Source organism: Callorhinus ursinus, unplaced genomic scaffold (assembly GCF_003265705.2).
Source record: "Callorhinus ursinus isolate GAN/ISIS: 27379988/994484 unplaced genomic scaffold, GSC_fseal_2.0 scaffold55, whole genome shotgun sequence".
Classification (NCBI taxonomy): domain Eukaryota; kingdom Metazoa; phylum Chordata; class Mammalia; order Carnivora; family Otariidae; genus Callorhinus; species Callorhinus ursinus.
The window spans coordinates 931,699-948,287 of record NW_027397117.1 but is presented as its reverse complement, the minus strand read 5'-3'; the positions used below and the strand labels follow the sequence as shown (position 1 = coordinate 948,287).

At 46.8% G+C, this 16,589-nt stretch overlaps 1 protein-coding gene across 1 annotated transcript; it reads right to left on the bottom strand.

The window, feature by feature from the left end:
* Positions 1 to 4,599: 4,599 nt before the first annotated feature.
* Positions 4,600 to 15,231, bottom strand: MUC17 (mucin 17, cell surface associated). Its single transcript, XM_073884189.1, has 11 exons — positions 15,216 to 15,231; positions 13,907 to 14,095; positions 13,278 to 13,408; positions 12,853 to 12,911; positions 9,581 to 9,732; positions 9,102 to 9,170; positions 8,844 to 9,006; positions 7,706 to 7,867; positions 7,425 to 7,522; positions 6,424 to 6,503; positions 4,600 to 5,158 (listed from the first exon to the last, which is right to left on the bottom strand). Exons 1-11 carry the CDS (start codon positions 15,229 to 15,231, stop codon positions 5,117 to 5,119), a joined length of 1,161 nt encoding a protein of 386 aa, XP_073740290.1. The 3' UTR covers positions 4,600 to 5,116.
* Positions 15,232 to 16,589: the final 1,358 nt, after the last annotated feature.

Sequence of the window (16,589 nt, the reverse complement as noted above, 5' to 3'; positions counted from 1 at the left end):
GCTGCTTGGCTCCCCTGTGAGCCCTGTCTCTTGTCAGGCAGCCAGACTTAGGCAGCCGCCAGCTCGCCCACCTGCTGTATCATCACAGATGAATCAGGCCTGCCCAACCTGGGGGTGTAATCTAAACGCCAGAGTCACACCACCCTCAGCAGCAAAACACAACTGTCCCGTCTTCCCAATCCAGTAAAATCTCTGGGGTTCTGGATGTGTTACTGTTTTTCCAAAAGCCTATACTATCATCTTGCCTGTAAGAGAGCTGAGTTTTAGAGGGTGCCTTGGAAAATTATTTCCCGTATCACCACACATTTTGAGGGCAGGATAGTCGTGTTAGTCTTAGTTTCTCGTCAGGGAATGGCCCTCCAACTTCCAGCCTCATTTCACACTTGCCCCACCCCCAGTGTCTTTGGGTGACTGGAAATGACTTGGAAAGACCCACAGAAAGCCAAGGAGGGAGACTGGGATGCCGTATTTACTCCCAAACCCAGGCCCTCTGCTGCCGTTCTTCCTGTCTTGATCTCTTCCAGAGATGGAAAGGTTTAGCCGTGAGAGAAAAGGAGAAAACCAGGGTGTATGAGAGGCTCTGGCATGCATGGTCTGAGCTAAATTCTCTGGCTGGCTCCAGAACATGCTTTCCAGGGCGCCTGGCTGACTCAGTCCGTGGGGCATGCGGCTCTTGATCCCAGGGTTGTGAGTCTGAGCCCCATGTTGGGTGTAGAGATTGTCAAAAAAAAAGGAGGGGGGTCAAATTCTCTCAAAAAAAAAAAAAAAAGAACATGGTGCTTTCCATAGGACCAGAAAATGTTAAAAAAAAAAAAGAAAGAAAGAAAGAAACCAACTGAGTAAATTTGAAGATCTAACTGGCTTAATTCAATGATTCATGAATGGGGTAGCAACCCATCTAGCAAATAGAAAAGTGCTCTAAGGAGCAATTCGAAATGGAAGGCTTTTATAGGCAGAAGGGGGCAGAAAGGGAAGTTTCTAACAAAGAGTGGATTGTTTCAGGCAAGGTCACCCCATTTGCAGGAAGAGCAGGGGTCTATATGGCAGATCACCTCCCTAGTGCTGATCAGAGAATTCCAGATTGGCTGGTTAAAGGTCACAGTCCTGGGAGAGGCTAACACTGCAATTAGGTTAGGTGTTAAATCTTAGTTTGCTGACATCGGCCTAGAATGAGTGACTCCATTTGGGGCCTGTTGTTTCTTTTCTTTCTTTCTTTTTTTTTAACAGACATAGGCATGCATGAAGCAATCAGAAAACAAATAAGAATTCAGTTCCGAGAAGGATGGCTTTGTGAAAATGAGTCTTGATTCAATTAAGTTTAACAGGCATTAATAGCATCTTCGATGCGCAAGGCACTGTGTTAGGCACTCTGGGGGTATGGAGGGGAACAAAGCCACATCCTCCCCATGTGGGGACAGAGATGTAGAGAAAATTATGAACATGACATAACTATACACAACTGTCTTAAGGAGTGCTATAAACTGTGTCTGTATCCCCTCAAAATTCATATGTGGAAGCCCTACCCCCCAGTGTAATAGTATTTGGAGGCAGGGACTTTGGGAAGTAGGAGTTAGATGATGGGGCACCGATCTGATGGAATTAGTGCCCTTATAAGAAGAGACACCAGAGGGCGCCTGGGTGGCTCAGTTGGTTAAGCGACTGCCTTCGGCTCAGGTCATGATCCTGGAGTCCCAGGATCGAGTCCCACATTGGGCTCCCTGCTCGGCAGGGAGTCTGCTTCTCCCTCTGACTCTCTTCCCTCTCGTGCTCTCTCTCATTCTCTCTCTCTCAAATGAATAAATAAAATCTTTAAAAAAATAAAAAAAATTAAAAAAAAAAGAAGAGACACCAGAGAGCTTGCTTTCATGTGACCCACACCCCTCCCCCTCTGCCCCGTGTGTGTGTGTGTGTGTGTGTGTGTGTGTGTGTGTGTGTGCGCGCGCGCGCGCGCACAAATAAAGCAGTCTTGTGAGCACACAGAAAGAAGTAGGTAGGTCTGCAAACCAAGAAGAGAGCCCTCACCAGAACATGATCTCACTGGTACTCTGATCTTGGGCTTTCAGCCTCTAGAAAATATATGTCTGTTGTTTAAGCCACACAGCGTTGGTGTTTTGTTACGGCAACCCACACTGACTAAGACAAGGAGTCACAGATGAGAGATTGTAAAGGGTTCTATCACAGAGGGCTTCCTGGAGGAGGTGAAGTTGGAGCTTCAGGATGAGTCAGGTTCTAAAGAAGAAGGTGTAAAAAGGGCATTGCAGGTTGAAGAAGCAGCCGAGGGGAGAGGGTGGCATTTCATCCGTCCATGCAGTGGGGTCGTAGAGCTCCTGGAGCCTGAGGTGGAGAGGTAAGGGAGAGATGGAGTCAACTCTAGGGACCTTGAAGACACTGAGGAGCATGGATCTTGCTTTAATAAGAGGGTGAGGATATCAGGGTTTTTGAGCAGGTGAACGGCACAATTGGGAAGGAGCCAGTGGCTGCACAGGAAGCAGTGATTGGCAGGAGAGCAAGCCACAGGGGGGTCAGGCATGAGGTTGACAAGGCAATGGGCTGGGTCAGAGGTGAAGCCATAAAGACCCACAGGTAGGGCAAGAGAAGCACCCAAGAGTAGTAATAGTACGTGGAACCACGTAACTGTGGGGGTGATGCAGGTGACCAAAGGTGAGCCTGGAGGGGTGGTTCCCAAATTCCTTTTTGCCTTTAAGCCCCAACAGACCCTCCTCTTCACACCTAGTGTTTCCACTCCCAGTCTTCTTTTGTGCATCTCTGTGCCTTTGGATTTCCCTGTTTCTGCAAAATAACATGGCCTTCGTTTCATCTTGCCCTCAGTGCAGCCCATGGCTCTTCTATGGTTGGAAGATGAGAGGAAGAGAAGGAATACTAGGGAGAGAAATGTGAGGGAAGAAGCTGATGGAGCAGTAACTAATGTTCCTTCCTCCCTTCCAAGAAATTTCTATGTGCCAGGCTTTTTTCCAAGCACTCTACATGTATTAACCCAGTTAATCCCAAGAGTGGTCCCACGGGAAGGGCATGTAACTGATGGTCAAGAACACAGGCTTGATGGCCAGACTCCCTGGTTTGTAACTCCAGGTTCACATCCACTGGCTACACCATCTCGGGCAAGTGACAGGATGTGTCTTTGCCTTGACTCCTTCATCTGTATAATGGGGTAATGATAGTTCCCACTTTATAGGGTTGTAAGGAATAAATGGGTTAAAATATACAATGGTGATTGGCACAAAGGGAGTGGTTCAGATAAGAGGTCCAGAGAGAAGTTACTTTCCCGAGTTCACTCAGGTAGTAAGTGGCTGGCCAAGAATTGACCCAGACCAACTACGTGTCTAGTTACTGTATCCTGCCTCTCCACGAAGCAGATGTGAGGAAAGAGCAGGAAGGATTTGAGGTGGATAGCGTGGTTCTAGATTGGATGTGGGGTCTGCAGTTCTTTTAAATGGCCCCTCCATGACCACTGATGCTTTGGTCTGTGTGAAGCAGGAAGCAGATTTGAAAAGGAAGACATCTAGATTCAGCCTGGGCTATAAAATGAATGTTTGTCTCCCCTCACCCCCAAATTCAGAGGTTAAAACCTAATCTCCAATGTGATGATGTTAGCTGGTGGGGACCCTTGGGAGGTGATTAGGTCATGAGGATGGAGCGCTCCTGAATGGGATTAGTACTCTTATAAAAGAGACCCCCAGAGAGTTCCCTCACCCCTTTTGCCCTGTGAGGACACCAACAAAGAGATGGCTGTCTGTGAACCAGGAACCAAACCTGTCAGCACATTGATCTTGGACTTCCTGGCCTCCAGAATTGTGAGAAATAAACGTGTGTTGTTTATAAGCCACCTAGTTTATGGTATTCTGTTATGGCAGCCCAAATGGACTAAGCCCAGTTTTAAGAGCTGGGGATTTTGATGGCTTTCCAATGGGGAGGGATGGCAAGGAGGGGATGGCCTGGAGCTGAACGGTGCCTGCAGATGCTCCAAGTGATCATGAGGGGGCAGCAGAGCCTAGGCTCTGTTTTAAGCTTAAGGTTTAAATGGGGTAGCCTGTGGGAAACACCTTGCAGAACAAAATAAATCCTGAGCTGCATGGCCGGAATCATAATAAATCATCCTAAATGTGTTAAAAATGACTGCAATAAGGGGACTTTAGGAAGAACGTAGTCCTTAGCAAAAGACAAGTAAGACAAGTCTGAGTCCAAATTGTCAAATATGACTTTTCCCAGACTTAACACAGGGAGTGGGTGAGAAAGCTGGAAATAAAACCCAAGACTCTATCTCTGCAAATCTATGGAAAGAAACGTAAGCCCATTTCCAGAAGAAGAACTTGGTTCTCTCCCAGTTGGGAGTGCCAGTATCATGGGAGTATGTGTGAGTCTTGCTTTATGGCATCTTCAGTGGCCAGCAAGTGATGCTGGGGAAGAGCAAGAATGGTACACTTTCTGGCTGTAGATTTTCTTCTTTTCATCTTGAGGCCAAATTCATCAGACCCTACATCCTGAGGGAGAGGAGGCGAGAGAGCTTGGCAAGTGAGAAACAGGAACCAGTATAGGGTATCAGCTGAAGAAAGAACTGGGAACCATGAAAAATTTAATAAATTTGCTTTTATTGTTTTTAGTTATTAGAAATATATATTATATGGACTAATAAAAAATCAGAACCGATAGGTAAATATTAGAACTTTTAAAATACTTATAATCCTATATACTCCAAGAAAATGCTGAATCGTTTAAAACATTTTTTTATGAAAATGAAGTACAATAAGTCTTGCAAGAGGTTTTGTATAACGTAAATTTCAGTCCCATGTTTAAGTGATTGCCGGTTAATAGGTGATTCAGATGCTGTCCTTGGTGCTGAAACAAGGCAGGCAGGAGGAAGAACTTCCCTGTATGAACAGGAGCGCCTCGCCTGAGATCATAAGAAGCCCATCGGAGTTTCCATGGTGTTTGTATTTGAGAGTTTTCTAGCACTGTATTCTCTCCCCCCTTCCTCCTTGGTACAGGTTTTGTTTTTCATCTGGTTCCATGAATGCTGTCAATGGGGAAAATTTCCATCAGGCTTAGACAAAGTAAGCTCTCCTCACTCCCAGACCCCACAGCTCCATGTGAAACTGCCTTAAATTGACGTCATCATCACCTGGGGCCTCTGAATTTTGATCTGGAAAGAGAGAGAGAGAACCAGGTGAGGGCTGGGTTTATAAGGAACCTGGGATTTGGAAACATAAGAGCCTTGGGACTGGGAAAGTGCTCAGCTTAGAATCTAGTACAAATCAACTGTCTCCCCCAACTTACCCCTAACTTAAGTAGCTTTCAAGGCATTCTAGCTAAGGAGTTTATCTTTGCCCCAAGGCTTTCCCTAGGGAGAAAGGTGCATGAATCCAATCATACTTCTTCGGAAGTGTGAATACTTTGAGAGCATTTCTTCTGCCCTGGAACATCCATCCAGTTGAAACAAAATTAAGGTGGCAATCAATGAGTGGTCACTTCTTGCCAAGTGCCAATCTTGGCCTCAATCATAGTGGGACATCCTGACATTATGTACCCCCTGAGGTGATGCAGTAGCATTATCCCTGACATATGCTTAAGAAAAATGTCTAAGCTGGGTCTAATCAAGCCTCCAGGCCTGCCAGTTTATAGGAAGTACAGAGGCTTGAGGGACAAGGTAAAGGACACCATGAGGAAATAATTAGATATATTTAAAATGTGGGGCATTCCTTAAGACAATCATCCTAGATTCTTAAAAAAATAAATATATTTAAAAGGTAGGAATCAGTTCTAGATTAAAAAGACCAACATGACACAACAAAAGTCAGTGAGTGAAATTTGTTCATATTTGAAAAAACTATGGAATAAGAGATGTTTTTGGGTTCATTAGAAAAATGGATATTGGATGATATTGTGGAATTATCAACTTATTGGGAATGCTAGTGGGATTTGGGGGTGTGTACTGAAGTGTTTTATCACTTTTATCATTTTATCAAATGTCATAATGTTTGCAACTGACTTCCAAATGGTCCAGCAAAATTTGTTGGGTATGTATATCATATATGTATATATATACCTTGCCATATAATGAAAATGTAGCAACATGTTAAACATTGATGATCTAGGCGGGGTATTTAGTGCATTACTATTTTGACTTTTATGTGGGTTTGAAAATTAAAAATTAGAGTGGAAAGAAATCTCTGAACCTGGAACCTCAGGTATCTAGAGAAGGTAGATTCCACCCTGCTGCTTAGCTCCTTCTCCTCCACCTGCTGCCACCCCAAGTTAATGTTCATTTCCCAGCAATGTAGACCTAGATGTCACCCAGACTAACAACCATAAACATGACTTCGCTTTCCTGAAGATCTTACCATGGTAGGAGAGGATATGGGGTCTCAGGGCAGGGGGAGGTGAGCGCTTCATCTATGCCTTTCTTACCTGTGTTTCAGAATCTATGTGGTCCAGGGAGGGCTGGAAGTTACTATAAATGGAGTCCAAGTGGATGGCGTCATCTTGAGCTGGAAGGGAAGAAAGCCCCATGGAAGCAGCTGGTTAGGAAGACAATCTCCCATCTCTCCCTATAAATCCCACCCACTGCAGGGCTAGTATTTCTCCTTTTTGTCCTTTTCCATGCTTATGCCTTCATCTTTGCTCTGCCTTTCATTCACAGAAAATAGCTAGATTTTGTTTTTAATTCCCTCTTTCAGCTGGAGTGTTTAATCCACTTATATTTGTTGTTGTTGTTATGGTAGATTATTTTATTTTTTTAAGATTTTGTTTATTTATTTGAGAGAGACAGAGGGAGCGGGAGAAGCAGGCTCCCTGCAGAGCAGGGAGCCTAATGCAGGATTCGATCCCAGGACCCTGGGATCGTGACCTGAACCGAAGGCAGAGACTTAACCAACTGAGCCACCCAGCACCCTATTTTCTACCATCTTATTTTGTGCTTCCTATTAGTCATCTCTTTCCTTATCATCTGTTCCCCCTTTCTTGCTTTTTTGTGGATTGACTGAAATGGTTTCCTCGTTCCATTCTTCCCTTCTTTGGAATGCAAAGACTCAATCTGTAGAAATTTTAACACATACATTTAACCTGACAAAATCTGCAGTTAATCACTTGTCTGAGCTATAAATCACCTACCAGCGAGCTCACCTACTCTTAGGTGCCTATCCGGGTCCACATAGGCAGGTTTGTGTTCTGGAGAAATCTAGACCATCAAGCAACTCGTGCCCCCCAGTGATCTAGTTCTGCTGTGCCCATGCCTACACTTCATCCAGGGCTTTGCAGGAGCCAGAGGTGGAAATAGGGGTACGAATGTGGAACCCAATGTTTTAGAGATGAAAATACTATTCTCTTTGCTCTTTTAAGTCCTCCCGTGTGCCTCCCATGTGTGTCTCCACACTTTGAAACATTTTGAGCGCACTGAGGACTTCCAATACCTTCATCGATGTCAAAGCCAATGTTTCGGAAAGTTCCAGGGGTTGGTCCTCCATCTTCTTCATGCCACTTATACAACTGAAACACTCTAGACTTTTGCCTATTGACAGAAACACCAGAGAGATTCCGTGATGAGCAGCGAACCAGGATTTGGGGACTGGTTATGTCCCTCCTTTCCGCTCTCCCACTGTCCACCCTGAGGATGAATGATTGAGGGCAGAGGGATCAGAAAAGGAGGAAGAGGAGCTGGAGGCAAATGGGAGAGGTAGCAGCAGTGACTCACCTTTTCAACTCCTTCTTGGAACGGAACATGAACATCAAGAGAACAACAAGGACGAGTAGCACTATGGCACCAGCTGCCCCCACAAGCCCATACACCAGGCTCTTCTTGGTGCTGAACTCACAGGTTTCACCACTGTACCAGTCAGTGTCCGTGGTCAGGCAGCTGAGATGGACAGAGGGGGCAGATGGAGAGACGGAGGATTCTGAGTCAGGGGCAGCCAACACCCACAATCTCCCTGCCTCAGATCCAGCCCTGACCCCATGAGTGCAGAAGAGGAGGAGAGGGTGAAAACGACATTGCTGGGGTCCAGAACGAGGAGCCCTGAGGGGACGGACAGAGGTAAAGTCCAGCTTCCACGGCATGGGCCTAAGAGAGGCCCAATACTCAGCCCAATAGTTTTAGGTTTTGCAGCCCAGGATCTAGAGCAGTTGGCCCACCTCTGGTGCTGCCCTGGGCTGTACCCAGGAACTTGAGACCCCAACAGCAACCTTTTTATCCACACACTAGCCATCACATTCTCAGCCTTTCCCTTTCTATCAGGAAAAGCAAATCCCCATCCCCGATCCCCAGCATACACTCTGCCTCCGAAGCTCCCTCCCCTCCCTGGAGATACCCTTTCTAAGCCCTGTTCCTCTCCTCCCCACACCAGCCTGCAAAATCCTCGCTCAGAAAACTTTCCCAGAACCAGAACATCTGCTCAGGCCTTTGCATATGTGTGACTTCTTCCCCCTGATTGCTCTTTGATTTCATTTCAGTGGGCAAAGCCTGGGACTCGGGCTTTTACAGGCTTTCCACCCTCCCCGTGTGGGTGGGTCACCTTCTCATTTCATCAGTATGGTCTCCCCCTGGAAGCAAGGTTCTATCCTCCCCATCTGACTGGGAGTTTCCTGAAGCTGGGGCTTTCCTTCTGTTTCTTTAGAGCTTGGCACAGTCCTTAGTCTCAACTGCACAAACCCCGGGGAGGGGAGGAGAGCTGTTGAGGCCTGTTCTGGACCTGGCCTTGGGGCTCTGGCTACATGGGTCCTTTGTGGCTGCCTGCATTCAAGAGAGGCCAGGACCCACTCCATGACTTGGCCTTTAGGCAAGGTCTTGAAGGGTGGGGAGGAAGGACAGAGCCAGGCTGGGGAGGGACACTCACTAGCACCGAGGGCCACTGCGGTCTAGCTGGCACTTCCCGAAGTTGCAGTTCAGGGATCTGTTGAAGCCTGGCATACAGCGGTTGATGCAGTTCGGTTTCTCTTCCTTGTACTCCACGAAGAAGTAGGCAGCGTAATCATCTCCAGCCCTCTCCCGGCATTCCTCTGTGGGGAATGGAGAAGTTGCAGTGACTAGGCAACCAGGCACACGGTCTGCCTTCCCCTGCCCTCCCTGGAGGCCCCCCAACCAAGTCACCTACTTGCAGGGTCGTATTCAGTAACTGTGACCGTTTGCACCTTGGTGGCAGTCGTATTGTAGCACAGTACAGCTGTGAATGGACACACATAGAGCCCCTTAAAACAGATTGCTTTAGTAGGGGTTAGGGGAGTGGGGAGAGGGGCTGTGATGAGGGGTGGTGGGAAACCCATCCCTGCAGACGGGGAATGCCAGCCTCATGCCTAGCTCTCCAGAATAATGACCCTTCAAGTGCCCTGTGCCCTCCCCATGTCTCGTCCCACATGCACCTTTGCCAAGAGTCCCACACTATTCATTACATTCAGAAGAATCTTCTCCGCATAACAAGCCATGCTTATTCTCACTTTCCCCGCAGACTGGTGCCCCACAGGATGTAGCCTGCGTGTACACCTGCCTTTCCCCCTTCCCCCACCCCAAGGATGACAAAGCTTAAAGATTCCTTGACGACCCCTTCAAGCCCCTCCCAGGAGCCTAGGAATTTACATTTGCAGGTATTATTTCTGCTTATTTGCTCCTTGGTTACATTCTGGATTTTTTCCTTCACCTCCTGGGTGACCTTAGTTAAAACTTCCTTGTATTCTGGGGTATAGTTGGTCTTCAGGATGACTTCATGTTCTACCACAATACTGCCAGCACTGAGGAGAGAAAAAGATATCCATGAGCATCCTCCCAGGTCATAATAGGTGCTCACTTCTCCAACCCCTTTTCCCAGGCAGGATATGCCCTCTTTGTCCCCATGGGAAGGCAGAGCTGGGGGAAGATGGTTGAAGTGATGACTCGGAGTCCCCTGGGTGAAGGCTCATTCCAGGCACAGTGCTAGTCACTTCCCCACAGGACTCAAACCATGACTTGCGCCTCTGACAACTGTCTCAAAGGTTAAGTTCTAGGCAGCTCTGTGTGGAAGTCTCGGAAGGTTCAAGGGCAAAGATGGACAGAGGGATGGGACCATGGAAGATCATCCTCAAGGTGTCATCAGATGCATTCCAACAGGAGACTGGGCAGCTGCCGGCAAGGTGTCCTCAAGAGGTAGGAGGACACCAGAGACTCTTACAGGATTCAAAAATTGCTAGGTGGAAGGCTGCAGAAGGTCTGTGAGCCTCTTAAGAGCATGCACAGATTTGAAGCTCATATGTACATATTTTCTACTCACATACACTTGTGTCGATTCTAAAATGAATCTCTGACACCTAAAAGGTTAAAATTCTAGCTGACAGTCTCTTCCTACTCTGTGCTTAGGAGCTAGGAGAAGCCAGGGGCAAGGCCACCAAGAAAGCGTGACTTCAGACACGCTAACAGCTTCCATTTGTTTCCTTTTCTCTCCCCTAGCTCCAAATCCCCAAAGCAGTACATCTTCTGTGTATGCAAAACAGGATCAGAAATACTTGGAAGTCAATAAGATCTTATTCTAGAATGCAAGTTACTTCTCTCTCACGTGGGTGTAGAGATTATTTACACCCCAGGAATGAGCTTTCTGGGTTTAAAAATACAGCAACAAGTCCAGACTTCCCATGCTCACAATTCAAGATTCCTAAGTAATGGAAGCCCAAAGCACTCTTTTTCCCTTGCTTTCTCCTTACCACTATATTCAGAGGCTCAAACATAAATAGAAGATTGGGGGAGTGTGGATTTACTCCTGAACAACATAAGGAATAGAATAATACAGAATAATAAAGTTAAATGAGATAATAATTATACTCATAGTATATAACATATAGAAGAGTGGAATTCAAATAACCTCTAGAATGAGTTAGAGGGGACCAGAGGATCTTGTAGCTCAAAGCCATCTTTCACAATAAAGACATGTGGTCAAGAAACCCATGTGGTGGTGGCATCTGGCATCTCCCAGAGTCCATCACTGTCCTCAGTCCCCGTTTTGAAAGCTCCCACGGAGAAAGACGGCTTTATCAAGGCCACGCAGGTGTAGTGGGAGCTATGAGGTACAGGAGGAAATCCCAACACTGACCCTGAGTAGCCGGCTGATCTTGGACCAGCAGTTGGCCCCATGGGGCCTCAGTTCCCTCTTCTGTAACATGAGGATAGATGGTTCCTAGGATTCTTCCTTCCATACTTCCGAGGTGAATGATTCTCACTTCCTATCTGCCCACTCCCAGATCTCTCTGGAGCCCTCAGAGCCCAGCTGTCTCCTCTTATCTGACCAAAGGTGGTAACATAGATAGAAAACCCAGCAGGAATGTAAAAATACCTGATCCACAGAGCCTGTCCTCCCTCTCTTGCCTGAGAGATAGAGAGAGACATGTAGAGAAGAAGGATGACATCTGCACCCACAGACTGCCCATCCCCAGGGGAAAGAGAGAGCTCTACGGGGTCAGCACATGCCAAACCCAGAGAGGAAGTTTTAGGACCAGAAAGAAAAATGGTTTTCTCTTCCAGGGGAGCTGAGCTGCTGAAAAGCAGACACGGGGCACCTGCTGTGCTCACAGACCACAAGGAGGGGGCATGGCAAGCCCATATGGTCCCACCTGGGGTGGCCTCTCTTGTTTGAGAGAGAAGGTTTGGGTTCAACACAATTGAGAGAGGAAGAAAAACAGAGGCTGACAGACACATTTCCCCTCCCTGTGATTTTTGTGCAACTTCCTCCCTACTGGTTCTAAGTTCCTCTTGAAAATTATCACGATTCTGTAAACCATGGGAACGATAGCTCCCTCATGATCTGGGGGAGGCTGGGCAACTCCTGTGAACCTCATTGGCCAGCACCATTCTCAACATTTCAAAAAGTCGAGGTTGATAATGGGGCTGAGATTCTGTGGGGGCAGAATCTTGTGGGAGGTGAGTAAGAGTGAATACCGGCCACCTGTCGACTTGGACACTTTTCCCTGGGGTTTCCTCCCGAGTTAAGTTATTGGGCTTCATCTCTGAAGACAAGTGGGGTGTCCATCACACAAGCTGTAACCTGCAGGTGTTCTTGTGTGTCAGTGTCTCCAGCATAAGAGGACTTCTGTGAGAGCTCTTGGCTCTCCCACTCCGTAAATGACCCCTCAGGCAACTCAATGCCTGTCTCTAGGTCTCTGTTTCTTCATCTGTGCAAAGGGAACAGTCCTGCTGGCCTCACTCACAGGGTGATTAGAGCTTCAAAATTTGAAAATATATTGTGAAACCATAGTTTTTGGAGTGTGTTATGGGCTGGACTGTGTTCCCCCAAAATTCATGTGTTGAGGCCCTAACCCCCAGTACCTCAGAATGCATCTGTATTTGGGGATAGGGCCTTTATAGATGTGATTAAGTTAAAATGAGCCTGTTGGGGTGGGTCCTAATCCAATCTGAGTGGTGTCCTTATAAGAGGAAATTTGGGGGGGGTCCTTGCTGGCTCAGTTGGAAAAGCATGTGACTCTTGATCTCAGGGTCATGAGTTCGAGCCCCATGTTGTATGTAGAGATTGTTAAAAAAAATAAACAAGAACTTAAAAAAAAAAAAGAAGAGGAAATTCAGTCACACAAAGACACACCAAGGATATGCTTGAATAGAGGAAAACTGTGTGAGGACCCAGCAAGAAGGTAGTTGTCTACAAGCCGAAGAGAGACTCAGAAGAAACCCAACCCACTGAACGCCTTGATCTTGGACTGCCAGCCTCCAGAACCATGAGAAATAAATTTCTGTTGCTTGAGCCACCTGGTCTGGGGTATTTTGTTATGAAAGCCTTAGCCAACTAATATAGAGGCAGAGTTACAGTTGTCTTTATAATTATGACTATTGCTTCCACTCCAAAGACTTTCTTCCCAGGAGCCACAGATACTTACAACAGCCTTGTGATGTTGACCCCTTGATACTCAGGGATTCCAAGATAAACTATGTTCATCTGAAAGGCAAGGAGGTCACAGTGTCATCCCACAGGCCCCAACTTGGAGCCTGCCAGGTCTTTCCATAGGAACTCAGGAAGGCCAACACCTGCTGTGTTCCCCCATTCCCTGTCAGGAGTCCACACTGTCCCGATGGAGCAGTCCCTCCTCAGAGACCAGCCCCACCCATGGGGCCCCCATTCCCCTTTCATGGAAACTTGCTTTGTCTTTCCACAAGCTCTCTGGCAAACCCTGAGGAAAAGAATGAGCTGAGAAACTCACAAGCCTATAACAAGAGAACAGCCCTCAGCTGCTTTCTTCACCTCTAGAGACTCCTCCCTAGGGAGAACAGAGTGGCCCACGGGGACTTGCATTCCCAGGCTCACCTCTTTTGTGAATATCTCACTGAAGTTCTGGAATTGTACAGAATTCCGGTCTTCTAGCTCTTTGGTGTACTCCATACTGGTCACTGTCACGGTCATTTCCATCTGGGCAGAGACAGTCTCTGGTGGAGGCTCTGAGGTGGTCAGACAGGAGCACCACTTACTGAGGACAGAGCCAACCCCTCACCCCGAGTTCCCTCCCAAGGAGACCCACAACTCCAGCAATTCTTCCCTGGGCAGGGGAGTGGCCTGGGCCCACCACCCACGACCCCCCACTCAGGTCTCACCAGAGTGCCCTTGGAGGGTGGGGAGTACACCGCACTCCTCATGGCTTTGGAATTGAGCCCAGGGGATCTCGGGTCCTACATTCTCTATGAGAATTCCACACACTTTTTGTATTCTCCCCCATCACACACTCATTTATCTTAGGTGTATTTTATGGTAAAATTCTGTGTCAAATTTGTGTTTTGTTCCAAACTATACCTTCTTGCTTTATTCATTTTTTAATGTTTCAACTTTCTTACCATTGAGTAAAATGGTTGCCCCCAGAAGAGGCCATATTCCTGGACATGCAGAGGGACAGGAATGGAGGCCCAGTGTTGGGGAGAGCAGGGCCCTGAGGTCTTACTCACCTATCTCAATGCTGGGGACCACCTCCTCACACTTCGGCCCCTGGAAGAGGTTAGTGCACACACACTTGATCCCATCCCAGTGGCCATCATTGTTGCAGATCGGGACGCTGTTCTCGCAATGGTCTCCTTGGTAGCCGCTGGGGCAAACACAGACCTTCCCGTTCCATGTCCCTCCATTTAAGCAGATCCCTGAAAGGGACAAGGCCCCGCTTTACCCACACATATTTGCACAATATTTTACAACTTGTACCATATTTTCATAGGCACTGTCTAATTTGATACTCTCACGAGACCCTGGGGTAAGCAGGACAGTTAGTGTCATCCCCACTTTACAGATGGGACAAGTGAGGTGGAGTTAGGCTAAGAGACCTGCCCATGGTCCATGTGGAGGCCAGACTTGACCTGGTCTTGGAGTATTCCAGTATGATTTACTTTAGCCCTGAGAAGAAAGGAACGGGAGACCTAGTGTTGTCAGTAGTGAGGGACCACACGGTCAAGGCTGAGTAAGAGAAAAGAGGAAACAGAAACTAGGAATATCCAGAGGAACTTGACCAATCTAGATTCCAGCAAGCCTGAGAATGAGTATATCATTGTCTCTCCAAAACCTGCTTCAGAAGAGCTCATACTGGAAACTGTTGCCATTGTGACTATTCATGATTCCTCTTTATTTTCTGGGATGTGGAGTTTGAGGGAGGAGTGTAACTTCCCACAACCTGCCTGGAAAAGTGATAGCTCTGTTCCCTTTGGGTTTTCTTTCTTTCTTTCTTTTTTTAAAGATTTTATTTTAGGGGCGCCTGGGTGGCTCAGTCGTTAAGCGTCTGCCTTTGGCTCAGGTCATGATCCCAGGATCCTGGGATCGAGCCCCACATCGGGCTCCCTGCTCTGTGGGGAGTCTGCTTCTCCTTCTCCCTCACTTGTGCTCTTTAGCTCTCTCTCTGTATCACTCCAATAAATAAATAAAATCTTTAAAAAATAAATAAAGATTTTATTTTATTTTATTTTATTTATTTGACAGAGAAAGAGAGCACAAGCAGGGGGAGTGGCAGGCAGAGGGAGAAGCAGGTTCACCGCCGAGCAAGGAGCCTGAAGCAGGACTTGATACCAGGACTCTGGGATCATGACCTGAACTGAAGGCAGATACTTAACTGACTGAGTACCCAGGTGTCCCTCCCCTTGGCTTTTCTTGAAAAGAGCTGTACCTGCACAGACTAGTATTCCAGGTGTGTTTTGTCTAAGGAAACACATGAGATGTGCACATACTCTAGGAAGACCTGCCCCACCTCTGCCTCCTGGTCTACCCCTCTCCTACCAGATTCAGAGTGCATGGACCACACCCACGGCCATCACATCACACAGCTTCTGGTTACAGGCCTTTGGTAGAAGACATTCAGGAAGAATGAAAGAGTTGAGTCAAGAGTGGTGTCCTGGACACAATAAAGATCCATGAATCCAAATCAGCCTCTCTCTCACTCTCTCTGTTGTGTGTTACTGAAGATGTCCAGACCTGATCTAAGTGCTGAACACAACCTTGTGCACAGCAGCAAAAGCAATTACTGGGGTGTGTGACTTGTTGCCCAAGGGTCTACAGGGAAAGCCGACCTCCAGGGAATAAGAGGAAGATGAAGGGAGACCATCTGCCTTCAGACAGGTGATCAACACCAGCTGTAGGCCTGGTGGTCATGCATTCACTACAAGACACCTGTGGGACTTCCTAGGGACACAAGATCCAGACCTCCCCTGTGAAGATGCTCAGAACCTCCATCTGAGAACCAGAGAGCTCAACAAGACAATGCCACATTGGAGAGAAACCAAAGAACAAAGCCACATAAAATAAAGGCCAGGGAAATAACTTGCCAGAGGAAGAATTCACAGAGTGCTGAGAAAATGCAGCAACCAAATTCTGAAGAACTTCCCTTCATCTTAAATTCAAGACAGGATTGGGCAGTGCCCCAGGGAGACACAGATCATATGTCCCGGGGCATATCTATAGTACATCTAAACCAGTAAATGTCTTCAAGTATTTTAAGTAGTGTGTTTTTCTTAATGTGTAGCAAAAATCCTCTCTCGCTCTGATAATAAATCTCAAAAGTATAAGGTATATTGTATAATATATATTGTATATTACGTATTACATAATGACAGTATGTTATAACGGTAGGTATGGAGTGGGGCAGGTCTCATCTTACCCAGAGCAAAGAGAGCTGAGTGAAGCTCTAGACACAGAGAAAAGACAGGGAGGCATAAGGATACAGAAACATTCAAGGGCATAGAGGCAGAGCTCAGAGCAGATAAAAGTGAACCTTCTTGGCTTCCGTAGTGGATGAGTAGAAAATAAGAAAAAATGAAATAAGTGAATGCTAGCAGAGAGATAGTTGCCAATGGCATATGTGAGTACTATTGGCAACACACTCTTACAAAAACAGAAAACAACAACAACAACAACAAAAAAAACCCTTAGCACTTAAGCATGAGAAAATCGACAAGAAAAACCACTAAAAAGACATGAAGTCCAAATGAAAGATATGAAGTTCATGAAATTATAGGTTATAAAACAGAGTCTCACAGAGTACAAAAGGAAGAAATGGAGTGTGCAGACACTTTGCTGGGGATTGAAGGGGTCAGGCAAAGAGAGGTAAAGTGTGTGTGTGTGTGTGTGTGTGTGTGTGTGTGTGTGTGTGTGTGT

Coding starts and splice junctions, on each gene's coding strand:
- MUC17 (XM_073884189.1), bottom strand. Junction 12,912..13,277: donor GTGAGATATTCACAAAAGAG/GTGAGCCTGGGA, acceptor CTTGCCTTTCAG/ATGAACATAGTTTATCTTGG. Junction 9,007..9,101: donor TACTGAATACGACCCTGCAA/GTAGGTGACTTG, acceptor CATTCCCCACAG/AGGAATGCCGGGAGAGGGCT.